The sequence below is a fragment of the Ciconia boyciana genome, chromosome 7 (assembly GCF_034638445.1).
Source record: "Ciconia boyciana chromosome 7, ASM3463844v1, whole genome shotgun sequence".
Classification (NCBI taxonomy): domain Eukaryota; kingdom Metazoa; phylum Chordata; class Aves; order Ciconiiformes; family Ciconiidae; genus Ciconia; species Ciconia boyciana.
In genome coordinates this window covers 61,263,176-61,288,915 of record NC_132940.1, presented here as the reverse complement: position 1 = coordinate 61,288,915, position 25,740 = coordinate 61,263,176, and the positions used below count along the sequence as shown (strand labels likewise).

Sequence of the window (25,740 nt, the reverse complement as noted above, 5' to 3'; positions counted from 1 at the left end):
GTTGGATGTGCAGCAATACTGACTCCAGGTATTCCCGTCCCTTCATCACCGCTGCCGTTGTCAGCAGTGCTGCCTGATTGATGGGATCACTGAAATGGTTTAGAAACAAAAAAGATGCCGTTCACTGCTTGACCTCGTAAGCAGCTTGGTTTGGAGCAGCTGAAGGGATGGGGAAGGGGTTCAGACGGAGGAACAGCTTGTGCTGGAGGATCTGCCAAAGGCAGCATCAGCCTGACCGTGGTGCAAGAGTCCCAGGGGCTGACCTGGAGGCTGGGCAATTGCAACGTCTCCAAGGCAGGGTGTTGGGACAGTATATACTGTATAGATCTGACAGCCAGATGCATTTTTGTTTGTTTTAGCTTGTCACCCTTTTATCCTTTCGCTAAGCTGGAGGAGCTTTCCAGGGTTGGCTCGGGTAGAAGTGAGGAGGAAGAAAACGAAGAAAAAATGCCTGTGGATTTCTTCCTCCTTTTGACAGAGATGCATTTTCGTTGCGGGTGCAACATGCAAGTTGCATGGTTGTATCTGCATGCAGTTTTGGGGGCATAGAAATACCATTCAAACTTAAGAGATATTTTGACTGGAAATGATGGTTTCTACCTTAGAACATGAACGTTTGATAATTGTTTAGGTACAGAAGTGCTAGGAAGAGTAATTTTCATTCTTTCCTTATTTTTTTTAATGCTCAAAAATAATTTAAATGAAACAAGGTGGGTGAGATTTGTGTTTTAAGCAGTCAGATTAAGTCAAGGTGCCACAACTGTGTGTGCTCCCCATTTCTGTCTGGGCACACACAGTCCTTGCCCTTGTTAGCACATGTACTCCTGCAGCCCCAGGGACCAAAGCTGTGACTCGGAATATTACCTTTTGAAAACTGTATATTTTTTAAAAACTAACACACTATATATATTCTTAGCTGCCACTTCTCCCTCCCCAAATAATTGGATTTGGACTTTTCACTTACTCTTCTAACTGAGATGTTAGATCCCAACAATGGGGTTGAAGTACCAAGAAATTTAAATAATGCAGTAGGTAGTTTTTCAACCTAAGGTTGTTAAGAGGAAATCGAGAGCATTCCCTGAATAGTCGCAAAGTGGCTAAATCCCTTCTCCCCACACCCCACTCGCTTTCTGCAAATTCCAGACCCTGCGGGTGGGGTTGTCATGGTGGGCTCTGTTGTGCGGGTAATCCCCTCTGGGACCCTCCCCAGCCTGCGAGGGCCCCTCAGTGGGGCTCTTCCAAGGCAACTGCGCCCGTGAAGCCTCCTGAGCGGAGGGACCCGCGCCAGCCCGTTCTCCTGCAAAGCAGAGCTTTTCTTCCTTTGCTGGGATGGACATGCTGAAGACCTGGGAACCACTGAAAGGATAACTTTTTGCTCATATGTTTGAAAACTTTTTAATAACCTCTGCATTGTACCAAGCTGTATGTTGTTCCCTTAAAAACTCCTCAGCGATAAATACCTGAAGAATGATGGCCAGTTGGAACACTTACTCCCTGGAGGACAGGGGGTTTTTAATCTCCATCAAACTACACGATAAATGTTTTGGATAGTAAATTAATTTCACAGTTGTTTATAGCCAACAAGAGACTCCCTTTATTGCATTTGAAAATTCAGAATATTTTAGGCGTGCTATGGAGAAACTGTCCTAGATATGTTTGTTTTTTAAAAAAAATTAGAAGTGTTATTTTAATCATTAGAAGAATTTAGTTAATTATGCAATATTTGTTTCTCATCGGCACCTAACTTATATAGCAGGGAGAATTAGACTCTTCCCTTTCTATGTCATGCTATGTGATTAGGAGTGTTTATCTGACGACACAGGAAAATACTAATTTATAGTTTATTTTTTGAAGGCTGTAACGCTGTCATTAGCCTAGAGGCATGTTTTAAAACACAAGTCAACTAATGTGCTCCTTGCAGTGGCTCAGCTTAGAAATATGCGAAATGAAGTGAAAACGAGGGGAGGATGACGGGGCCCTTCAAACGTAACCCGGTGAGTCACAGCCTTCCTCCTCACCTTTAGTGTTTATAAAGGAAAGCAGGCTGTGAAAAAGCCAGTCAGTGCCTTCTCTGGAACACCCACCATGTAGTTAAGAGAGCTACAGAAGGAGTCTGCTGGAGTAGAAGAGGTGAGGAGGAACCGAAGTCAACGTAAGCAGCTTTTTGTGCCTCGCTGGCATTCAGGTGGCTCTGCTGGGCTTTGCGGTGGGATTTGAGTACCTTCCTTTTGGCTTGGCCTGGCTGCAAGAGGTTCGGGGCGCAGCAGCAAAGAGAATCGAGGGTCTGTAGATGTGACCTATGAAAAAAGCTTGAAAACCAGGTTTTGTTTGGTCTAGGGAAGGGCAGGCTCAAGGGAGATCTGGCAAAGCAAGGGGAGAGGGTGGGGGATTTCATAAAAGGTTGTTGGAAAGAAAATAATGGAAGGTTCCTCTGTCTACTATTGTGGGTGGAGAATGAATAAGCAAAAATGTTAAAGGAAAGAAATTCAAGCTGGTCACATTTCTAATGCAAAGGCAGGTAGGCAATGGAAGACACTAGCTGGGGACTTCGTGGAGCTTTGGTCATGGGAGATGCTGAAGAAGAAACTGAGCAACATCAGTCAGGAGAGGCTCAGGTAGAGCTGGTTCTCCCTGGGGAGCAGGGAGCTAGGCTCTGGCAGCTCCCTGTTTCAGGGACGTATTTTATTTGCATGCCACACTTGCCGACCCAGAAGAACGATATTCTGGTTGAAGCTTCTCTACTTAAGATGGAGCTTTTTTTTTTTTTTTTGATTCTTAACGAGCTGCTTCAGGATTATCGAACCACTGTGAAAGAAGGAGGAGATGGTGCTCTCTCTGGTGTGAGCAAAGCTCAGCTGGAAAACCCCATGGCTCCCGAGGGCATCTCTGAGCACAGCACTGATTGTCACACTTGGAATTTTAGCTTGCATTTTTTTCCAAGTTACTTTGGTGTAAGTGCAGTACTATAATAAAACTCCCAACAGAGAGACAGAAAATAGTAAATATCTTGAAATTTGCTTTTAAGCCTTATTGAATGGAAAAAATATTAAAAATATGTATATATTTTATATATATGAAATGTGCTTCTGCCCCAGGGAGATGGCAGTTTACCACAGCCCTACAAAATAGTCCAGCGTGTACCTGAGTGCCAACAGTGTTGATGATTCTCCTTCCCTCCCCGCTCCCACAGGATAGAGAGTGCTTGTTTGTGGCAGGTGGATATTAATTGCTATGTTTTTGATGAGCATATTCAAATAGAGAATTGTAGATGATTCACTGAAGTCCAGGATCCAAACATGTCACGAACAAAACTCGTCAGCCCCTGTGATGATGACTGGTGGCACTGTGTCAGTGCGAGGCGGGTGGTAGGATGGAAAGTTTACTTTATTTTTCGCGTGCTGGATGGTAGTTCTCGCTGTGGGTGGACGGGTAAAGAATAGCCATCACCTAATTGCTGCCTCATTTGGGGCAGGCGGAAGAGAACGTACTGTGTAACTTTATTGTTGGCTAGGTTTTGGGTCTGTTGCCGATTGTACAGTCCTTTTGGTGTTGCCATGGGAATGCAATAATTATATTATGAATAATTTGTGCATTTTCTTTTGCTGCTGCAGAAAGCTGGTGTTGTGTAATTATCACTACCTTTAATGGAAGTTGTGCTCTAAGCTAATTGTTTAGCATTTGCCTAAGCCTGTTGCAGAGAACAAAACTTCTTGCAAGTGAATGCCATTTTATAAATGTGCCAGAAAGCTAGCACGTGCACACGCACTCCCCAGAAATCACTGACATCATTAGAATGTGTTGAAGAGCTGTCTCAAATTGCAAAGGCAAAATAATGGCCATAATTGAACTTCCATCCTTATGATGCTCTTGTGGCTTGTTGTTTGTCTTCCTACAAAGAAATAACCTCTATTGATACCAGACAATTAGTGTTATATCGTATGTAAGTGACAATGCTGTTAGTAACTGGTGCAAAAGCCAAACAAGTCTCATTTGATGACAACCGTTTCCCCTAGAAGTTAGTGCAGTGGTTATATAGGTCTGGTGGGAAGCTCAGTTCCAGAGCTGTAGGTGCAGCTGGAAGATGCTAATCCTGTTGCTGCTCAAAGCTTTAGTAGTGTCAAAACTTGGTATGTGACACTTTTTGATTCTAAAATGCAGCCTCATGCTGACAGAGATCTCCCATCATTTGCATGGGTCAGCAGTAGTTAGTTGATGAGTTTCTCTCATTTCGGAATTCAGCTTTATGGTCTCCTTTTCTCTCTCGGAGCCTCCTGCAAAGGACAGGCTGCAGACTTCTGTGCAACTCTCTTCTGTCTCACCTTTCTTGGTAGTGCCGTTCTCTCTGTTCATCTACAGACTTCTGGCATATTTCTATCATAAGACAAAGGGTTATGCAAAGGAAAAAAATGTTAGTAGATATGAGGAAGACTTTTTTTTTCCCCCCTTTTCCCAAAATAGAGTATTTTTCTGTGTGATAACCTACTGGTCTTTAACAGTCTGAAGATTTATTCAGGCTTAAGTATTGTCTTATGACCTAAACCCTATTCTGGGTTTGTGTCCAGTTACATTCCCACAAGTTTCCTGTGTGACCCTGCATCAGGCATTTCATTTCTTTGTCCCACAGTTTCACTGGTGAAGTGAGGAGAATAACAACCCCACTCCAGCCAGATGTTCTGGGGATGGATTCGTGAGTGCTTGTGGGGTAACGTGGTGCCGGGTCACAGAAATGCTTTTGTGCTCCTGCTTCAGATGTCAGGGTGTCGTCTTGGGCTAATGTTCATCACGAAATGAATGTCTCTCCAGTTTCAGGTTATTGTGCTGCGGCTTGTGTGCTAATGGATTAATTTCAGATGTTTTCAACATAGTTGGTTGTTCTCTTTGTTTCCAGCGTAGTCCTAATTTATTTAACAGTATTTGCCATTCAAGTCAACTGATTTTAGGCAGATGTTTGTCTCTTGTGTTTTACTCTAGACATCTATGATTTACAAGCTGTAGCCCATCTGGTGAATCGCCATGGGAGTATGCTTATTTTCAATGCTTGAAGTATTGCAACATACTTTTTGCAAGTGTTTTTGCAGTAGCGGCTGATGAGCCAACCATCAGAAAAGGTTTATTTTAGCAAAAGAATCCAACTTGTTTGTTCAGATTAGGGCAGCAAAATACTCCACTTCTATTCAAAACAACAACAAAAAAATGTTCCACTCCAAAATGTTGCCTGTAAATTGAAACTCTAGAATAATACATGGGCCTAGTTTAAAAAAGAAACAAAACCCACCTGGGTGTAGAAGAAAACAGCAAGAGACCTGAAGAATCCATCTCGCCCATCTCCATTCTCTGTGGCTGAACAAATATACTTGTCTAACCTTTTCTAAATACTTCAGTGAGCTTCAGATTGTCGCAGTTTCTCCTAACGTGTCAGCTTAGTCGTCGCTGCCGCACATCGCGGTTACTGGTGCTCTGTCCCTGGCGTAGGATGGCCCTACGCTCCAGGACCGGGTCCTTGTCCCCAGCCCCGGCAGGAGGAGAAGCTGTTGATGCACAAGGGGACGATGTGCCAGGCTGTTAAAGCAGCCTATTGACCTCGTCTGGACTCTCCTCCGCTTGTTAAATTGTGATGAACCCAAAATCCAAGGGGCAGGGTGGCATGTGAGGTCTTGCAGGTTTGGAGTGGGACAATTCTATACGCTCTCAGGATAAGCATCTCAACATGCAATGCACTTAATGTTCTTATAATGCACATCAAACGCCAAATGTTTGATGTTTGAAAATTTATTAATTCATAGTTCTGTAGGGGATAAAAATGAACATTTAACCTAGCTTCTTCAAATTCAGGTGCAATACTACTTCTGTGTAACAGCTTGTAGTACTGTGATAGCTTTGGATAGGGCATGTTCGGTGCAACTGATATATTTTAGTTCATTTCCTGGTTTTATGGGTTACTGTATTATTTCTAGAATATTCCCCAAACCAGAACACAACGTCTGGGAGACACGCATTGCAAAAGAGCATGCTGCGGGGTAGGAATATCTTGGTTCTCACATTAAAGCGTCGGGTGCTGTTGTTTAAATTGAATGTACATGAGCCTCCTGCTGTTTGTACCCGGTCAAGTAGCAAACACAGGTAAAATAAACCATTTTCAAGGGTCTTTAGTGTAAACAGCAAAGGTGCTGTCATGTAAAGAAGCCAGAAAATGCTCCAGGAGCTGTCTGCTTGATGCGTTTGGCACAGATTTCTGAGTATTTTGATTTGATGTTTGGTTGAGTGAGTTTGTCTGCACATATTGAAAACATCAGTCAAACCCCGACTCCAGACTGAATGTTATTGTAGGGCCTGTGGCTGTGCCATCCAAGTACCGAACATGTAAATCAAACATACATGATTTGCAGTTTACTGTTAATAACGATAATGCACCGAAACTCGGAGACACCAGTGTATTTTTTATAACTTTAATTATTTTTTAAATGCTTACGACAAATTAACGTGATAATCTGGGATGGGGTGGAGGGTAAAGGACTGTAATAATTAGTGAATTCTAGTCTAGTCACAGGCTTTAGAAAGGATATTGGAAAAACATAAAGCAGTCATGGAAGTTGCAAAGGTGTTTGAGAAACGCATTTTACCTACATCAAAAGTGCTTCGATCTCCACTTTCAAACCCCGTGTTTGTATGTACAGCTTGAGGTAACTGTGTTCATGGCTAAACCATGCAGGTGCAGGAGACTTCATGCTGATACTTTTTTGGATGTTTCATTTGCATTTCAGTAGTCATTTGATGCTGGATCCAAGGTCATTTGAAATCCATGGAGCCATTTCTATTAAACTTGAGGGTTTTGGTAATGTTTTTGTACTGCTCTTACAAGGTGAAGGAATTATCTCGTACGACTAAATTGTGATCTGAATAGAAAATAAAGAGTTGAGGTGCCAGACAATGTGAATGGACATGTGGTAGGCATCCTTTTATTCACATCCTTATGCATAGATGAAGTTGTCTTTAAAAAATTGACAAATATGTATGGATAAGCAGTATAAAACTCTCGATACGTTGCCTTCTCCAGGCATGAGCTGGTGCCATGGGGATGGCCAAGTCCTGGATGCTTTCGTTAACCCTATGCCTTGATAAGCTGTATTGATAATGTTATTTTTGCACCTTTCGTGACCCCATCTATGGCAGGTTGAATGCCGCATAGGTGGGATTTTTTCTGACATTTCAAACCTCTCCAAAGGTATTTTTTAAAGCTGTCATTTTACCCCCTCAAGCACTTAATACTGTAAAAGCTGCTGTTGTGGTTTAACCCCCGCTGGCAACTAAGCACTACCCAGCCACTCGCTCACTCACCCCGGTGGGATGGGGAAGAGATTTGGAAGGGTAAAAGTGAGAAGACTCATGGGTTGAGATAAAGACAGTTTAATAGGGAAAGCAAAAGCCACGCACGCAAGCAAAGCAAAACAAGGAATTCCTTCACTCCTTCCCATGGGCAGGCAGGTGTTCAGCCATCTCCAGGGGAGCAGGGCTCCATCCCGCGTAACGGTGACTTGGGAAGACAAACGCCATCACTCCCAAGGTCCCCCCTTCCTCCTTCTTCCCCAGCTTTATGTGCTGAGCATGACACCATATGGTGTGGAATGTCCCTTTGGGCAGCTGGGGTCAGCTGTCCCAGCCGTGTCCCCTCCCAGCTTCTTGTGCACCCCCAGCCTCCTCGCTGGTGGGGTGGGGTGAGGAGCAGCAAAGGCCTTGACTGTGTGTCAGCACTGCTCAGCAGTAAGGAAAACCTCCCTGTGTTATCAACACAGTTTTCAGCACAAATCCAAAACATAGCCCCATGCTAGCTACTGTGAAGAAAATTAACTCTACCCCGGCCAAAACCAGCACAGCTGCTCCTTCTTTTCTCTCTAATGTGGAGTTGCTTTAATCTACAAATTTATACTCATCTAAGGACAAAGTATTCAGATCTTGATCAGCAGCAAATTTAAGACCCTGTGTCCTAGTAACTTCAGTAGACTGCTGGGAGTTGACTCTTCCTCTGCCTTTTACCGTATGTGAGCAGAGCTAAGTTAGCATCTGAATTACCTCTTGTCTAGGAGAGATTCCACCTCAAAATTGTGGTGATATTTATATGTGAAAGCTCTTCACATCCTACTTTAAAGGTTTTTCTAAAGTGGCCTGATGCACTCGTGTTAGCTTGTGCTAACAAGCAGTTTTAGGCTGTGGCCGAAAGGCTGGGAAAAACGCTCGCCACACCTCTGCTGCAAAGGAAGGATGAATGGAAGGATCCAGGCTTTTTTTTTGGTTTTTGTTTTCCTTGTCATCACCTTGTTTGGTCCGTAAGCTGCTCTGAGAATAACCAAGTGGAGGGAGAAGACACATGTGCCTGACAGCGACAGGGAGCCTGTTTGTGCTTATTGCATTGAGGAAATTGTTCCGGAACAGCTGCTCATCCATGTGAAAATGCAAACCCTTGGGTCCCGGCCAAGGTCAGCAAGCCCTGGGTCATTTGTTTTAGCAAAGCAGGCCAATTTGCCCTTTAATTATCTTTCCTTTTTGTTCGGTCACACCTCTTGCTCCATAGATTTACTTCCTGAGAAGCGCCCTATGTGAAAGATGCGATACCAGTTTTGTTGTGAATCAAAGGGAGGCATAATATTTTTTCATGGATTACTTATAACTGTTAAGCTTTATAAAATATAATGCATTTACCTGGCTGGATTTAATTTTCTACTTAGCTAGTGCAGTAGGTTCTTGTTATTAAAATATACAGGATTCTTAAATTTCAAAGTAAAAGTGCCCAAATCACGAGATTTCATATTGTTTCTCTGCTAATGCAGGTATTGCGGTAAGTCAGTACGTGTTTGCTAGAAATAGGGCTGAGAAATCCCTGAACTTCAGAGAGTTTTCAGTAACTTTTCTCAGAATGGGAACTCTATAACAAAGCCTGATAGGGTTTGCTCTTAGTAATAAGCTACACAAAACGGTCAGTAGAAACACGGAGTAAAACATATGCCCATGTGCTGGAGCTGGATGTGAAAAATATTCTACAGTGGACATAATTTAGTAATAAAGAGAGAAAAGTCATGCTCTATAAGCACTAAGGAAAGGAAAATAGTGTAGTAAAATTACTTCTTTGCCCTATAATGCTATGTGGAAAGAAAGAAATAGGAAAGGTGCATTGCTATAGCTGAAGGAACTGAAATGCCAGATTGTGGCTTCCATAATTTAAGGGAAAAACCCTAATTAAACTAAAGCATGCATAAAAGGTCACTCAGGAATAAGAAAAAAAGCATACTTATTCCAAAACTGGTTTTATACAAGAATTTTGAAAGTGTCGTGGATTGCAACCAGGGCTATAATTAGCCTTGAAAACCTTGGGACGGAAGTTTCTCAAGTAGATTGTGACATTATTCCTGAAGGAATAAAAATGGCCAGAAGAACTGACAATCTCTCCATGACAGAAGCATCCTCTTGGCAGGGGAAGTGGGAGACAGAGATGGAAGGGAGACTTGCTTTGATCTGCAGCTTCACACAATAAACCATGGTACAAGAAGGCATAGCATAATTGTTGTCTTTTTTTGTTAGATTACGAGTGCAGGTGTTTTTTAAAAAGGGAACAGATTTGCAAAACCTTTTTGGTAATCTAAAATGGTTAAAGTAATTAGCTTCCACACCGTCCGAGGAGTGGCAGAGCAACACAAAAGAGGGAGCATGTGGCTTGGAAGAGGAGGACAGGCTCTTACTGGGGTGTCAAGCTGTTCCTTAGCTCTGCCACAATATGAGACTGAGTTGCTTCTGTTACTGTCCCTTAATTATTAACATGCATTAGAAATACGAAAACTTTGTGCTCTTGCAGCTAGGGGCGAGTGTGGTCTTGTCACCTGCCTGGCTGATGGACTTCAGTGCCTTCAGCCTGGTGGCTCCTCTGCTTTTCCTCTTATTTCAGAGCAGGGGGAATAATTTCCTTGCACCTGCGGTTTGGATGGAGCCAGCCCCAGCATTTTGGGGCAGCCCTCCAGAAGCTGATGGAGGTGCTCTGTATGTACGGTGTCAGAGCTCGGCGTGGAATTTGGCCTCTTGCTTTGTCCGCAGAGGTGGCCAAAACTCTTCTGGCTCCGGTTCATTATGAACTCAAGAGGCAGCCTCAGTTTGTTAACAGGTTTGAAAAGTATCAAAGCGAGCTCATTTCATTGTACAGCATCCGTGGTAGAATGGACTGACTTTTTCTCTTTTAAATTAAATTTTGTATTGAACCACAAGCTTCAATTGAAACTTGCAAAATTCTAATTCCCTAGAGGACACATTACTTATATCCATCCTGTGGATACGAGCAACTGAGGAACATCCTTCTCTAAATGTCTACTTTTTAACAGTTCAAAAATATTTGACATAACTAAAAATACTAAAAAAAAAAAAAAAAAGTCCCCCCAAGGTATGGTTTTGTTTTAGTGTTAATTGGGGAATGGTTTCACTGCAAGAATAGTCTTTAATAATTCCTGGGACTCATTGTGCTGTGGAGATGGGGTCTGTATTTTACTCACTACCGCTTGAAGTTGTTTTGATACCGTTGATGAGAGACATGAAATAATGTATGCTAAAGTCATTTGGCTAGCCTTGAAATCAAAGCGATGGAAACAAAATCTAGCTGCAAATCACTAGGCTGTCGTTCTTTTAAAACCTGTTATCCAAATGACTTTAACAGTTTGTGGGTCATACGCAAGGTTAAGAATCTTCTTGCACAGTGCACGTTTTGATGATAAAACACTTTTAAAAATTTTTTTTATTTTATTGGAATGGAAGTGTTACAGTCAACAGTATCGGTGTGGGAGTTTGATTTCTTCCTGCAAGTAGATTGCTACTCCATATGAGCAATTGGCACAAGGTTTAGAAGAACAGATACGAGGCATGCTGAACAAAGTGTTTCTTATTTGTCGTATAGAAACTATCTGGTCTGTATGTGGAAACTCCAAACCTGTTCAATTTTTAAATGTATTTCCAAGTCAGATCTTGGAAATCTGACTTCCAAGTCAGATCCTATTTTTGAGACAGACTGGCTAGGGCCTATTGACTATAAGTAGATAGAATTTTGGTGAGGGGCTGAAACAGGTTAAATGTTAAAGCTTTATTCTATTAAGCAACGTTTACACGTAACATTTAAATTGTTGTCTACTTAAATGGTGAACTCAGGATTTTTGATTTTATAACGACTTTTTTTCTTGCAGTTTTTCAGGTTTGAGAAATCACTGACAAGGAATGAGTCGCATAACAATGTTAACTATTCATTTTGCCTGATCTCAGGCATGTTCCATCCTGAAGAACTGAACAACACTTGATAATCCAGTGTGGATTGAATCCCCCAAAAAAGTGTCATTGTCTGTTTACCGGTGTTGGCAGTTACGTATAGATATACTGTCCAACCTACTGTGGAGTGAAACTTGGCAGTGTATATAGACCAAAGTAGATTGAGAGAAATAAAAAACCGTATTCCTCAAAATAAATTTGCAGAGATTTTTTGATAGGGAAAACACATTTACTCAAATAATATTTCTGTCAAGTTCCTTCTGAACCAATTGTCACTTTGTATTTTTGATGGGTTTAAATAGAACCATTTAGATGGCAGCTCCCCCCCAATAATTGCTTACTGCTCATGCTGAATTTTTTTTCCATTCACACTAAAACTGTTGACTATTTGGGGAGCCAAACAATGTTGAAAGAGCTATAGAATAAGGTGGTGGGGGGGAACCAGTATGAGCTGAATAAGAAGAAGTAATAACGACTTTTTTTTTCTTATTGGGGCTGTAGTATAGCTAAAGTTCCCTACATAGTTAAGTATACGGAAGTATGAAGAGCAGCAGAACCACACACCTAAAATGACTTCTTTTAATTTAAACTTCGGAGTTTCCATGTGCTTAATACACTTGATGATAAATTACCATATTTCGAATCTAGATGTGACTAGTAAAAACCATAAGTGCTGATTAGACCATAAATAACTGGATAGAGAAAACGAATCAAGATCAGAGGAGATATAAATAACTCGGAAGGATTCCTGTGTGTAACTTGGATTTTGAGAGGCTGGGAAGTCCTGCTTATTGTATCATAAGCAGCCTGAGGAGTACAAAAATGTAGATGGATAGGGAACGACTTTTTGATTATTTAATGTAGACTGGTTTTGCTGATATCAGCAAAAGTCTGTGGCTCACTGTGGTGTTGGGGATTCCGTTAGATTTGTATAAACTTTAGGAGCAGTCACTCCTAAAGGCCATTACATCCCCTCTGTGCCTGAAGTCCTTCATATGTTTTTGTGTTTAGCTTCCTTACCTAGAATGTGACATGGTGTGGAGATGAGAGATGGCTTCTCCATCAGAGAAGCCATCTATGATGTTATCTCCATAATGGAGATGTTATCTTTTGTGGTGTTAGTCAAAGCTAAAATTCAATTTGCAATAACAAGGAGCAGAGTCCTCTCTGAGCTCTTCTCAAGAGTTTGGCCATGACTATTTTCTTAGCCCATGGCAAATGGGCTAACTAACAGGTTAGTGTAAACATTTGACTATGTAATAAGGAAGTAATGAAATTAATTTTTCTTTTTCAAAGTAGTAAACTCTCATTGCAAACATCTGTCTGATGTTTGGGGGTTCCCGGTTTTAATGGCTGAATCAATGAGCAATTGAGTTAACTATTTCCATTTTACCTAGATGCTTTCTTTTAGCTGTGAGGCCTTGTTTGCGAAAGTCGAATGGTTATGGCACTTGCTTTGTTATACTTGTACTCAGTGCCTCAAAATGGAACTTGCATATTCAGGGCTGGAGTTCGGAGTGGAAACCATAAGCTTCTTGCTTGTATAACCACATTCCAAGGTTAGTCTGAATAGCTGAGATAATGAATTTGGTCTTTGTGCATTCTTAAATAGATAGATAGTTTTTCACATATGTGATTTTTTTTTTTGCTACAATTGGACGCTTTCCTTGGGAGCTGCCTAATTCCAGGCTGCACAGTTTCTGCTTTGTTCTCTGCTCTCATGCCTTCGACAAGAATAACTTAACCAGATTTCAATATAGGAATTGTGGGCTGCTAAAGGACATATTGTGTTACTGCTTAATGCTGTATAAGTTGATCAGTGGGTAATATAAAGTCTGTGTTTTAGCTGTTTTATGATGAAAATATTATTTCAACAGAATATATGGTAAAGTCATTGAACAATGATCTTATTCTCAGAATGATGGCACAAGGCATTTTCCATATACCAGGAATTAGTGGAGCTGCTCATTTTGTTATTGCAGGCTTCAAAAATAAAGCTATTTTTAGCCTTTTCTGAGCAATTGTGCAATTTTTTTAACTGAAAAAACTAATATCTTTTTTCTCTCTTCCTATCAGGACCAGCAGAAGTTCCCATGATGTCACCCAATGGATCCATTCCCCCTATTCATGTGCCTCCCGGTTATATCTCACAGGTATGTTTCTTGAAGAATTAGAATGTATATAAAAGCAATAGCATTGATCCATATAGAGAAGTCTACTTGGTTGAAGTTTAATGTAGAAATATTAATGAAAAAGGTAATACATATTTTCATAGTCCTCTTTACTGACTACATGTACATGTTTGCACAAGTGAGCATGCATGTGCACCTTCACACACTGGTATGTATACCAGTTTGTTGGGTTTTTTTTAACACTAGCAAAAGCTATGCATACAGATTGAGCCTATATGTGCAACTTCTCTCCCTTTGTGAGAGGGAGAGAAGTCTACGTTATTAGGCGATGCCTTAAGTTCTAGTGTGACAGAATGGGTAGGAGACCGGTGGAAGTGAGAGAAGGAGCCACTGTAGCTATAAAATATGCTGTTGATCCTCAGTATCTTCCCAGCAGAAATCCTGCAGCGTATCAAGAACTGGGGGTTTTGGTTTGTTTTCAAGAATAAATGTGATTTAATTATCCATTTATGGAAAAAATGGAAAAAGGTTTTCACAAGCTGTTAGGTTTTGGAACTCCTGAACAGCTACTGACCTTCTGTGTAAATAACCACTTCAGATTACCAGATTGTTTGTGCTCCTTCCGTCTTCTGCAAAGCTTAGACTCTTTCTGAAGTAAGGAAGTAAAAAAGAAAAAGAAAAAAGAGAAAGGTTGATGTGAGGCAGAATAGCTGTGAACAATACAATAAATCCAATAATTTCACCACTTTCATTGAGACCTGGACTGGACCGAAAGCTTCATTAAGAGTATACAAAGCATTTCAAATGTCCTTGATGAATAGTGTAAGAACTTTTGATACTTATATTTTGACATCTTGTTAAGCAGAAAATGGATGATGGGGAAGGAATTCCTTCCCCTCCCCAGGAAACATGTGAGCTTGTGTAATTCTGAAAAATTGTGAATGGCGTCATACTTAAATCCCACAAAATACTGCAATTGCTCTGTGGTATTTTAACTTCTGAACAGACTGAAAACATGCCTCAAGTACTGGGGACATTGTTAGCCAGCCTAGGAGAGAGGGCAGGACGGCAGGGTGGTCCTGCTCCTCAAGCATCCCACAAGCTCATTTGCAGTGCTTTTTAATACTCCTCACGCGTTCACCTAATTTAATAAACTGGCCCATATACAGAGGAATTTTTTAAAGATTTACTCTTCCTTTGAAATAACTTTAACACCTTCTTACTATTAAACTGTTTATACCTCTCAGCCCCTGTACTGAGATAAATGGTTGGGTATGATTGAAATGCTTTCCAAACCAGAGTCATGAAATCTTCCAGTTGTATCTCTGTCTGAACCTAGTTCCTCTTTAATGCTTTTTGTGGGGCACCATAATAATTCCACTAAAGAAGCTTTTAAGTAGTTTCTTAACCAAAAAAAAAAAAAAACCCAACCCAAAACCCAACCAACCCTCTTCTGAAGAATTTTTTCCAAGGAGCTGGAAACATGTTGTAAAGTTTTAGGGGAAAACTCTGTATTCAGTGCTTTTCGGCAGCAGAATGCGTGTTCTGCTGTGTGACGAGCGAGCCTCTTGCCTTTTAGACTGCTTCATATTAACTAGTAGTTGAAAGTGTGTAGTAATCAAATTAGTTCTTACTGTAATAAATATCCCTGCCTTATTTGCTCTTGCTTTTGTCTATTGCCTCATACTTAAAAACTCTATTTTATGATAAACAATGAGAACACAAATTTAGAAGGGCAAGGGAAAGGCCATAAAGCAAATTAATGCACCCTGAGATATGAATCAAAATATATTTGATTTTTTTTGTTTGATTTGACCCCAAAGTGTACATCTAAGAGTCAGGCAGAAAGCAGATACCCCTGTGGAGAAGTAACAGTGCCTGTTAAAAAAAGGCATGAAATCTTTTTTCCATTTTGTTATGCCAAGCCTGTTGGAGCTGTGAGTATTAGCCTTAAATATCACATAAGTTATCTAGTGATTGCAACCCTGGATTAAAATGGTGCTTCATTACCTCTTCGGTATTGTGAAAATGATCAGCAAAAAATTGGCAGGAGGTTGTGTGCCCTGCAAGATCAGCTCCACTGGAAGCAGCGGAAAAATAGTTAGATGCTATTTCTAGACTTCAAGGTCCATTTTAGTAGCCGTGACTAGAAGCCAAGTTTGTTGATGTTAAGGAGATGTTCCCAATGATGAGGCTTAGCCAGGGTGGGAAAAAATCCAGGGAAATAACGGAAGGCAAATACACACCACCAGTTCAGATCTTTCATGCTATGGTTTTACTTTCAAAGACTGGTTCAATACAGCCAGTTATTTTGCATTTCCTTTTCAGCAGACAAGCCTCTGTGCATCTCTGGCAGATATGAACTGTCAGATCAGAGTTCATGTCTCTGCAGTTCTTTGTTGGCTAAGGGTTAGTTAAATATAAAAGAGAAAAAAAAGTTCCTTGCTGTGCTCTTGGTGGACAGTATTGCTACTGTGAAAGTTAGTTGTGCAAGGTGGCATGGTAGAGAAATTTGTATTAAATGCTTGCGAAGGCAGCAATTTAGGTTTCAACTGTTAGACTTTGAAGGAGAAGAAGGGAGCAGCTCCTACGACTTGTCAGGAGCCGGGCACAAGCTGTTAATGCCCATTGCAGTTCTGAGCTGTGGATGGAGCTGCTTCCCTGCTGCATGAGTCCTGCGGGGCAGGCTGGGACCATGCCCTCTGCTGGGATGTCCACCAGAGGCTATGTGCCTGTGGGGTCTGTGGCCCAGTGCCTCCTCCTGGCTCCCAGAGCGCTCTGGCTCCCTGGTGTCAGCGTAATCTGAAGATTAAAGATCATGATTTGGATGCCAAGCTGTTAAATTTGGGGACATCCTCATGGGTTGTTGTTTCTGCTTTTCACAGTGTATATTTGGGAGGAGGAAAGGAGGATTTGGGGTGTTCTGATGAGGATAACTAGAACAATGGAAATATCAAAAAGCATGATCATGAACTTATTTGCTTAGGGCTATTGGCTGAGGACTGCTCTCTGAAATAAACCTGGAGCAATTCCACTAGAGTTTGAGGAATTACTCATGTGTAGTTGGATGTGAAAATTTGGCATGAAACTTCACTTTTGATTTTATTTAAAGAGTTGTTAATATGTGGTCTCTGCCACAGATATTTTAAGGCTAAAGGACTAATCTACTGGTTGGAGCATGAAGTATGCACAGAGCTGATAAGACTCCTTTTGTCAGGAGGTAACGTTGGGGTCATGTAGTCTGAACTATGCAACTCAAGCCGTGGTCCTGCAGTTCAGTATTCCTGCATCAAGCACATAGCACTTGACAGAACTAGAGCGTAACTGCTAGAAAGAAGAAAGTCTTTAAATGACATTTAAAGTGATAGAAAATCTGTCACATCTTGGGAATCAGGATTTTGGTCTTGGGTACATCCTCTACCCTAAGAGAGTGGTTCTCGAAAACCATGTTGGGCTAGCATAAGCTTTTAGCCACAGACTCGTTGTTTTTGTATGGCTTACCGCTCACAGAGCTTCTCTGTGTGTTTTGTAGACTGTGATCGATTGAGTCATCTTTTAACAGGATGATCCTCCCCAACACTCTGAACACAAGGAAGGTTGTGCAGATCTCACACTCACATGGAGCAAGCCATAAAGGGACGATCTTTTTAGTTCATGAGCGTTGGTCCTGAAGATCTGTATCATTCTAGATTTAAAATACCCCAACATTCTTCCCAGCAGTATAGATGTTCATCTGTCTATTTTCCAGGTTCAAGGTACAGATTTAATACTGGCGTTTGCATGTGATGGATGGCAGATAGTGATGCAAACTGGCCAGGGCTGGCATGAACTGAGATTGGCATTCTAAATAAATTAAGTGAATAAATAAAATGTTGACATCCAAGTTCCTTGTGGATGAGCTCATTCTGTACTGTTTTCTGGTACAGATTGATTTATGAATGAAGTTTCAAATTAGTTTATGAAATTCCCGAGGTATTGGTCATGGTCTACCCAGTGGCCATGCTCCAGATGTCCTTGCTGAATCTAGCATGCGAAGTTTAAGTGAAATAAGAAAATTTTTTTGAAAGCAAATGGAAATTAATTCCATATTGCTGTGTTATACCCATTCAGTAAACATGTGCATTACAGAATGAGAGTGATTGTTTTCCTTTAACTGGAACTCACAAAATATAGGTACAGTTTACCTGTGCAAAATTAACATGCCTGGCTTTTTCCCCGGGGGTGTAGTATTAAATTTCAGTGGAGAAAAATAAGAGAACATGGAGTAGTGATGTACTTTGAATATGTGAATTATCTGTAGTTAGATTGAGTTTTAATTGCTACAGTGATATCTTTAATGTAAAACAAATAACATTTAAAATGGTATTCTCAAAATGTGGCAACCGAAGGGGGAGGCAATTTTATTGTGTATGAGTAATGTTCATCCAGATTCTCCTGAAAGATCACCTACCTACCTCACTCAGCAATTAAGCTCCCTAAAATATGGAAAAAAACCCACATAGAACTATGCTATAATAATACTGTTATTGAGGCGGCATGCCAATTACACCAGCAAGCACAAAAAATAACAGCAAAAGACAATTTACCTAGTAACTCTTTGAAAAACATAAAATAATGAACGTTTAGCTCTAGGTGCCAAATGACCAAATACTTGTTTTCTGTAAATATAAACTGCTAAAATTAGTAATAGCAATTACTTTTAATACTCCAGTTGCATCTAGAGACCTCAACAGGGACTAGGGTTTCATTGCTTCTGGGCACTAAAGAAGAGACAGTTTAGCAGACAGTGTGTTTCCTGATGAATTTATGATCTTCATGACAAACGGTTTTAAGCAGATACAAAGAATTGCAGATTTCTTCTTTAAATAGCAAAGTTTAACTTCTCTGCAAAGTTATGTGATTTACATTAATGGATCAAAACTAATTTCCTCTGTCTGATGAATTGAAAGTGTCATCTCCCAAAATGGCACTACTATAATCTACCCACTGCAAGTTTTACAAATGAAGATATATTTACAATCTTAACCTGTGCGGGTTTTATAGCTACCTAATGCATACAATATATAATATATTGGATTACCAATTTTATGATCTGTTAAGGACAGAATGTCATATTTAAAGATTGTATGCGCAGCTTCAGAAGTTTACATATAAATCTGTAATTCCTAGTTTAGGGAGAAAATGCCCTGGAGGATAGGGAAATGAAGTATTTTTTTGCAAGGTCCCCTGTGTTTCTGTGTCCATTTGGAACATGTGCACATGAAGTAACAAGAATGCTGTCAGCATTTGTGGCCTGGGAGGAAACAAAATATATTAATATTAGTCTCTTAGCTTTTTGACAGAAGTCATTTGGAAGGCTGGCTTATCCCCTGATCTCTGGCCTTTCTCTCACTACTGCTGGTATTTTAGTTTCATCTAGCAGGATAATTTCATCGAAAAGGTCTTTGAAGGAACTCTGAGCTTTCCTTCCAGCTCTCTAGAAGATAGTCCAGGAAGAGAAATCCTAATAATTTTAAATATGAGTTTACATTGTAGCAGCACACAGAGTACAAGCTTTCTGTCTAGATCTGTTCTTTACCATATTCATCTTTCACTAGGGCACAAAATACACATGTAGTCTGGTCTAGATGCACCGATAAGAGCTCGTACCCACCTGGAAGACTGAAGTTGTCTTTGAGGCTTGGACTAGTTAAAGCCATGATGAAAACTTTTCACATCAAGATGTAGGAACTTGCTATCTTAAATTAGAGCATGATCCAAATCTAAGAGAGTTAAGTCCAACATTTCTGTACACAATCCTAAATAAGTAGTTCTGTTTATCAAATATGTGCTAAATGGAAAAGGATTTTCCTCTTCTCCGGGTTTTGGAGTGCAGGTTTCAGACCTGGTGCCAGGATAAGAGATGCTGCGGAGGTTGAGCAGAACCAGTAGCAGAGATGGGAAGCCTGAAAATGAAGCAGTTATGCTGATGTGATAGTCGAAATCTCTGAGGTTCAGCTGTCTTTTGAGGACTCTGTAAAGTCTTTGAAATGTAAAGCTAGCAGATGAGAAATTGCTAGCTGAGGTTGTAAATTTAGAGGTTAGGATCAATACATTAAGCTAAACAATTCCTATTCTGGTTATTCGGCATAGCAAGGAACGCATTTTTTTAATGTAAAACATCAATTACAAGTGAGTGAATTAACTTTCTATAGAACATTTTCTTCTGTAGGAGGCCAACCAACCCACAGAAAATGTCTGTGTCCGTGGTCGCAGTTCGTGGCTAACAGGCGTAAATTCATGTAACCTTAGGGCACACATAGCCTAGGGAAAGAACTGGGTCAGCTAATACTGGTTAAATTTTACCCTGGGATAACTTGCTCAGCTGATGCCTAAGGCACGGACTCGCATTTGCTGGAGCATTACCACTCATGTCTGCGGGCATTGCGTCTTAGACAGGGCTCGGCACTGCAGCAGAGTCAGCCGAAACGACCGTGTGCCCATGCCGTTGGCTTCACTTCAGGGTATATCAGCGTAAACAGATTTTTCTTCGTGGTTTAGGCTAAGACACTGTCATGTGACAAGAGTTGCTGGAGCATGGGGATCCGTAGCAGAGTCTCTTCTGCTGATGCTGCTATGGGAGGTAGATAACTCCAGCTAATGTTGGTGGCAATCAGCTGAGAGTGGCAGCATCTTATGGCAGGTGCCCTTGATGCACGTTCACTTATCTCATACAACACATTCATCACATATATATTATTCCATCTGTGTGTCATCAGTCAGTTTAGAAAAAATTAGGGTTTTAACAGCCTGTTTGTTGTATGAAACTAAATTATGCTTCCTTCATGCTTGTCTACCTTATGCACGTCAGTGTACAGAATCAAAGGGATAGTAATTGTTCTTACTTGGTTGTATTTTCAAGGTCCAGAAATGGCAGAAGTTTTTTGAATAAGCTTCAAGAAAAGCTTGGCTCCTAAGTCTGGCCTGAAATTTGGCTGGTTGACTGTTCTCCAGAAATATAGCTCTGGAAAAACTATAAGCTGAAAAACTTTTTTCAGCCTGAGCACATTTCCACCTTCCTACATCTGTTTTTACATGCTTTGACTATGGCATTTGGGGCCAAGTCATGCATATTCCAGAGCTGATTTGCACAGACGTATAGACCAGCCCTGTAGCAGAAAAAACCTTCTGCCCTATGATTTGTCTTGAACAGATACCTGTTGGGAACCAAGCAATTCTTTGGAAAACATGTGTCAACATAACAGGTTCCTGCAGAGTACATGTCTCTGTGCACACACGCAGCTTCTCCGCAATAGCAGTGCCAGCTAATTTCCAAGCGTTACTAACTCTGTACTCACTCAGAGTGCTGCCAAAGTCAGTGGTAAAAATTTCATGGGCAGAATGTAAGGTTGGTCCCAATGAGTACTCTTATTTTGGTGTTTTGTGTTCCTTTTTCAATTGTTTTACTCCCTAAATACAGGTTATTTATTTTGTCTCTTACCCACATAGTTATCGCGAGCAGCAGTAAGTCTCCCAGTGATTAGTGTGGCTATCTGAGTCTCCAGGAAAAGCCACATCACCACTATGATTACTTCTGCTGATATTAATTTTAGAAACGTGTTCATGAATAAACCTAAGGACCAACCATTTGCTGATGGGAGAACAAACTGTAAACAGTGCTGTTTTAAAAATATGTTTGGTTCAGATGCTGCATGACGTGCTCATTTCCCTGCCTTCCCTTCCAGGTGATAGAAGACAACACCGGCGTTCGGAGGGTGGTGGTTACCCCCCAGTCTCCGGAGTGTTATCCTCCTAGCTATCCTTCAGCCATCTCTCCAACTCATCACTTACCTCCATACCTGACGCACCATCCCCATTTTATTCACAACTCTCATACAGCTTTTTATCCTCCTGTCACTGGACCTGGGGACATGCCACCACAGTTTTTCCCACAGCATCATCTTCCCCCAACAATATATGGAGAACAAGGTGAGCTGGAAGGAAGGTACTGGCGTTTCACACCTGTGTTCAAGTTTTAAGGGCTAGTGAAATCAAGAGTAGAAATGAATTTGGAAAACTTGTAGAGTGGCTTTGTCTACTTGGATGGAACCTCTTTAACATCCAGAGCAGGGGGGTGTAGCCATCCAGCCTGCAGCAACACAGGGCAATCCTCCGTTGCAACACTAGGTTGCAGAAACAAAACCAATTTTAGCTTAATTTGTAAATACAGTGGGGAAAAAATGTCTCATCCCATGCTCCAAACTAGGGACATGAGTCATGCCGGTTGCTCTTGCTGCGTCACGATGCAGCATTGTACAGAAAACCAAGAGACAAAATGTGTCAGTCCTGGCTTGGGAATGAGGATGGATACGGAGGGCTGGATCTGAGCATGGCTTGCCTCAGTAATTTCCAGTGGGAAAAGCTGAGTACCGCTTCCTGTTGGCTGTAATGTGCTTTCTGTCCCCCAGCCGCGATTTTCCAAGAAATAACAGGCATTTTCTGTTTGTTATTCTGGTTGAGACTGTGCAGTAAGTCACTGAAAAGCATGTCTGATACCAAAGGGTATCATGGCAACCCTAATCAGGCCATGAGTAAATAGTTGCAAGAAAAGGAGTGAAAGGGGCATATTTCGGTCTGAACTATGCCCTGTTGTGTCTCTGCCACCCTGGAGATAAGTCTTTGTGTAATCTGAAAGAGGGCGTTAACCAAAAAAGTAATCGGCAAAGCTACTTGAGATGTTTAACATGGAAGTCAGTTCAGGATTCATGGTTTTACGTTACTCTTGGACTACCTGGAGTTAAGACCCTTTCTAAAGAATATGTTTTAGCCCTATCACCAGAAGTGAGGTTCTGAGGAGTGGGAAGGTAGAGGCAGAAAGAGTGGGAGGGAGGGAGAGGTAAATACTGATGCTACCTACTCCTTGACGTTTCAGTTGACCAACAGACCTCATTTTCTAGTGAGGGATGGACCCTTCCAGCTGACATTTAACTTCATTATACTGGAGGGGAGGAAGTGGGAAGCTCAGGAAACCAGCAGGATGGTGTAGCCAGCCAGATAAATAGGGGAGGAACTTTTCTCTTTAAGAGGGAACAGGACAGTTTGTCAGATTGCTTGATAAAGTCTTGCGTGCAAACGTGGTAGTGTGCAAAGTGAACATAGAGCTGCTAGTTAAGTAGATGTTGAGTATTTCTGTAGCCTGGAGATACCAAGAAGCCGATTCAACTTAAAAATAAAATTTAAAAAAAATCCTTAGTTGCTTTACTAGAATGACCTATACTTGCATCACTAAAATAATTGAAGTGGTGAATATTGTACTGATGAGCATTAGTCCACCGTTTCCCATTTGCTGTACAATGACTTACAAAAAATTGCATTTATTTGTAGCATGCTGTTTTTAGGCAGTTAGTTGCTGTGAGAATATGAATATGATCATGTAGCTAGATAAGGAAAGATGAAGGCCAAGACACATTGAAATTGCAAAGAAAGAAAATCTGGCTGGTTGAAACAACTTCGAAAATTGTAATACAGTACACATGGCAATCTCAACTTAAAAACAAGGCTTCCAACGGCTGGATGCTTGTTTGCTTCAGAAGTTTGTACAATAACTTCTGAACGGATGTAGAAAAAACATGAAGAATATATCAAGTATCAGTTGTTATTTTGCTAACAAAGGTAAAACTGTTGTTTTGGGCATGAATTTGTTCAAGCTTCAAACTCAAAGTGGAGCACAAAAAGGAGGATTGAACTATAGAGAAAAGCAGAAAATATTCCGATTTCTGCAAGCTGACCTGCCTTGGGTTAGAGATAGTCATTCTTGGAGGGGGGGAAAGGAGGATTGTATTTAATGACGTATATTTGAAGTGTACATATGATCTTTATGATATTTCTCAAGCTTTTTTTAGACAGTTTTACTTACCCAAAGCTTCCACTTCATGCTGCACTTCTCTCCTTAGGCAGGCACAGTTGTCACGATTATAAAGTCTGTTTATACTGGGAAATTCAATTGCATGTAATCAGTGATGGCACCTTGAAACCAGGGCTTCTCAGCTTATTCTGTCCAGTCAGGCCCTGGGGAAGAAACTGCTAAATTGCTGTGAACTTATGAAGGCTTTTTTCCTAAATATCAGTCTCCCTGGATTTTTCATTGAAATATGTGTCCCCAAACACAAAGACTGAAAAGGAGGGGAAAAACTGTCACCCTAATTGCTGTATTTTACTTGTTCATATGTGCTCATCCAAAGAGTTATCAAATCTCAAACAGCAAATGAGCACACAATATAATACAAAAAATTGATCAGTCCTGCAGAAAAGCTTTTTTTAAGTAAAAACCCCTTGGTTTGTGGTAAAACCCATCTCTAGGAAAATCTGGCATCGTTTCATTTAAAGATGGTCGGGAAATTGGTTTTCTGAAGAAATTCAGTGATTTTGTTGTTCTGAGTTAACGTAGGTGAATTCTTTCCTTTCAGAAATCATACCACTATATGGGATGTCCAGCTATATCACCAGGGAAGATCAGTACAGCAAACCACAGCACAAAAAACTCAAAGACAGGCAGATTGATCGCCAAAACCGTCTGAATAGTCCTCCTTCATCCATCTACAAAAGCCATATAGGCAGCTGCACAACTGTATATAATGGTTATGCAAAGAGCCACAATGGAGCAAGCAGCGGAGGAGGTGGCAGCGGCGGGGGGGCTCCAGCGGTAAAGAAGCCGGAGCGCAGAGCAAGAAGCAGCCCAAAGTCAAATGAACAAGACCCACATGGTAAAGACAGTTTTATTTATTTTTAATTCCTTTTTATTGCACCTTTCCGGTTTACGACCGCCTGTATATGGATCTAGTGACTATGCCAAAAAACACTACCGCCCACACATAAAGACAGTGTTAATACAGTGTGAACTTAAATATAAATGTTGAGCTTGCTATACTATATTTGTTTTGTAAGATGAACTGGTTGCCTCCTCATCTTTCATGGCTACTCCCTGGTAGATGCAGCATCATTCTCTTTTTATCTGTTGGAAACAGAAATGCATTTTATGGGCAAGTTCTTGGTTTTACTTTGCTTTTCATATAAGCATCTTGGCGCTTCACAAAAATCCTTATGGGCAATTGAGCTATAACCAAAACCTGACTACTAGGTACCACTACTTTGCATCTCCTAGGTAAATGTAGTAAACTTATTCGAAAGTTTAGAGACGATTGCTGAAAAAACAACGTTTGTTTATGTGAAAGTTCAATGGAAGTATGATTAGTTGAAACAGAAGAAATTTGAGCAGAAATTGCTTAATCTTAGCCGTTGGAATTAGTGGTCAAATAAATCTGGCTACTTTTGAAATAATTGTCTTCAATGTTTTCAGAGGCTTATTGTTTAAAAAATTGAAACTTTACAATAAAACATTAGGTCATTCATCTAATGAAATCTCATTTATCACAAGCCATTCTGCACGTAGCTAGTCCTACCTAACTTTAACTCAATAACTTGTTATAACCCATTATACCTTTCAGCCTTTCTCTTCTCTACCTGTCTCTTTGCTGACAGCTACAACTGCGACTGGCTGAACAAACTTTTAGGTAGTAAGCAAGCTTATACCCGGCATGTCTAGGATATTTATAATGTAGCACACTTTGGAATCTCTTGTGTGAATTTATGCATACAACATAGGTTTTTGATTATCTCTATGTTGTGTATATTTATTTGGCTGTGTACTTTTACTTGTGAGATGTAACTGAAATAAGTACTCATGAAAAGTAACTTAATAGGCAAAGGGGAAAAAAATGCTGCTGGAATGCTAAGGAATGAGGATTTGCAGCCGTGCTTTGGGGTCTTTAGAATTAGCAAGGAGCTGTATTTGGGAATGCTTTAATCCAAGAAAGTGAATCACTGTATTAGATTCACTGCACTAATTATTTCTTGTCAGTCAGCTTATACAACCTTTAATGTTCTTATTTGTGTTTATCTACATTTTTTTTCTCTAGTCTGTGGTGGAATTCATGAGGTGTGTGGAAGCACCTGCCTGAAAAACCTGGAATAAAGTATACTCTTAACAGCTAAATGGCAATATAGCTTCAGTGGGTGCTGAGTCAGCCTGGATGATCACTTTTAAAATAATCTAGATGTAATTTAAAAATATGTAGTTTAAGGGTTTTCTGCAACCCTTGTGTTTGTCTCATTTTTTATCTTGGAGCAGTCTGCTGTGCTCCAGCAGAAGAGCGTGAGTGCTCTTAAAATGCCAAGAAAATCAGTGAGGTCAGGGCAACGGCACGGCCAGTCTGTCAGCCAGACAGCGCCTTAAAGTTGGGAACAGCAAATGATGGAGTCTTCCCCCAAACTGTGGAAAAAGTCC

At 40.7% G+C, this 25,740-nt stretch overlaps 1 protein-coding gene across 6 annotated transcripts in view; it reads left to right on the top strand.

Moving 5' to 3' along the window:
• Positions 1 to 25,740, top strand: part of FNDC3B (fibronectin type III domain containing 3B) — a 215,028-nt gene that overhangs the window by 93,093 nt on the left and 96,195 nt on the right. For 5 of the 6 annotated variants that reach the window (XM_072868986.1, XM_072868988.1, XM_072868987.1 and 2 more), the window contains 3 exons: positions 13,363 to 13,439; positions 21,143 to 21,386; positions 23,864 to 24,160. In XM_072868986.1, the coding sequence (XP_072725087.1) occupies positions 13,363 to 13,439; positions 21,143 to 21,386; positions 23,864 to 24,160 (618 nt within the window). Of the gene's footprint in view, positions 1 to 13,071; positions 13,106 to 13,362; positions 13,440 to 21,142; positions 21,387 to 23,863; positions 24,161 to 25,740 lie in introns of those variants that run through there. The other variant, XM_072868991.1, reaches the window with a different exon arrangement.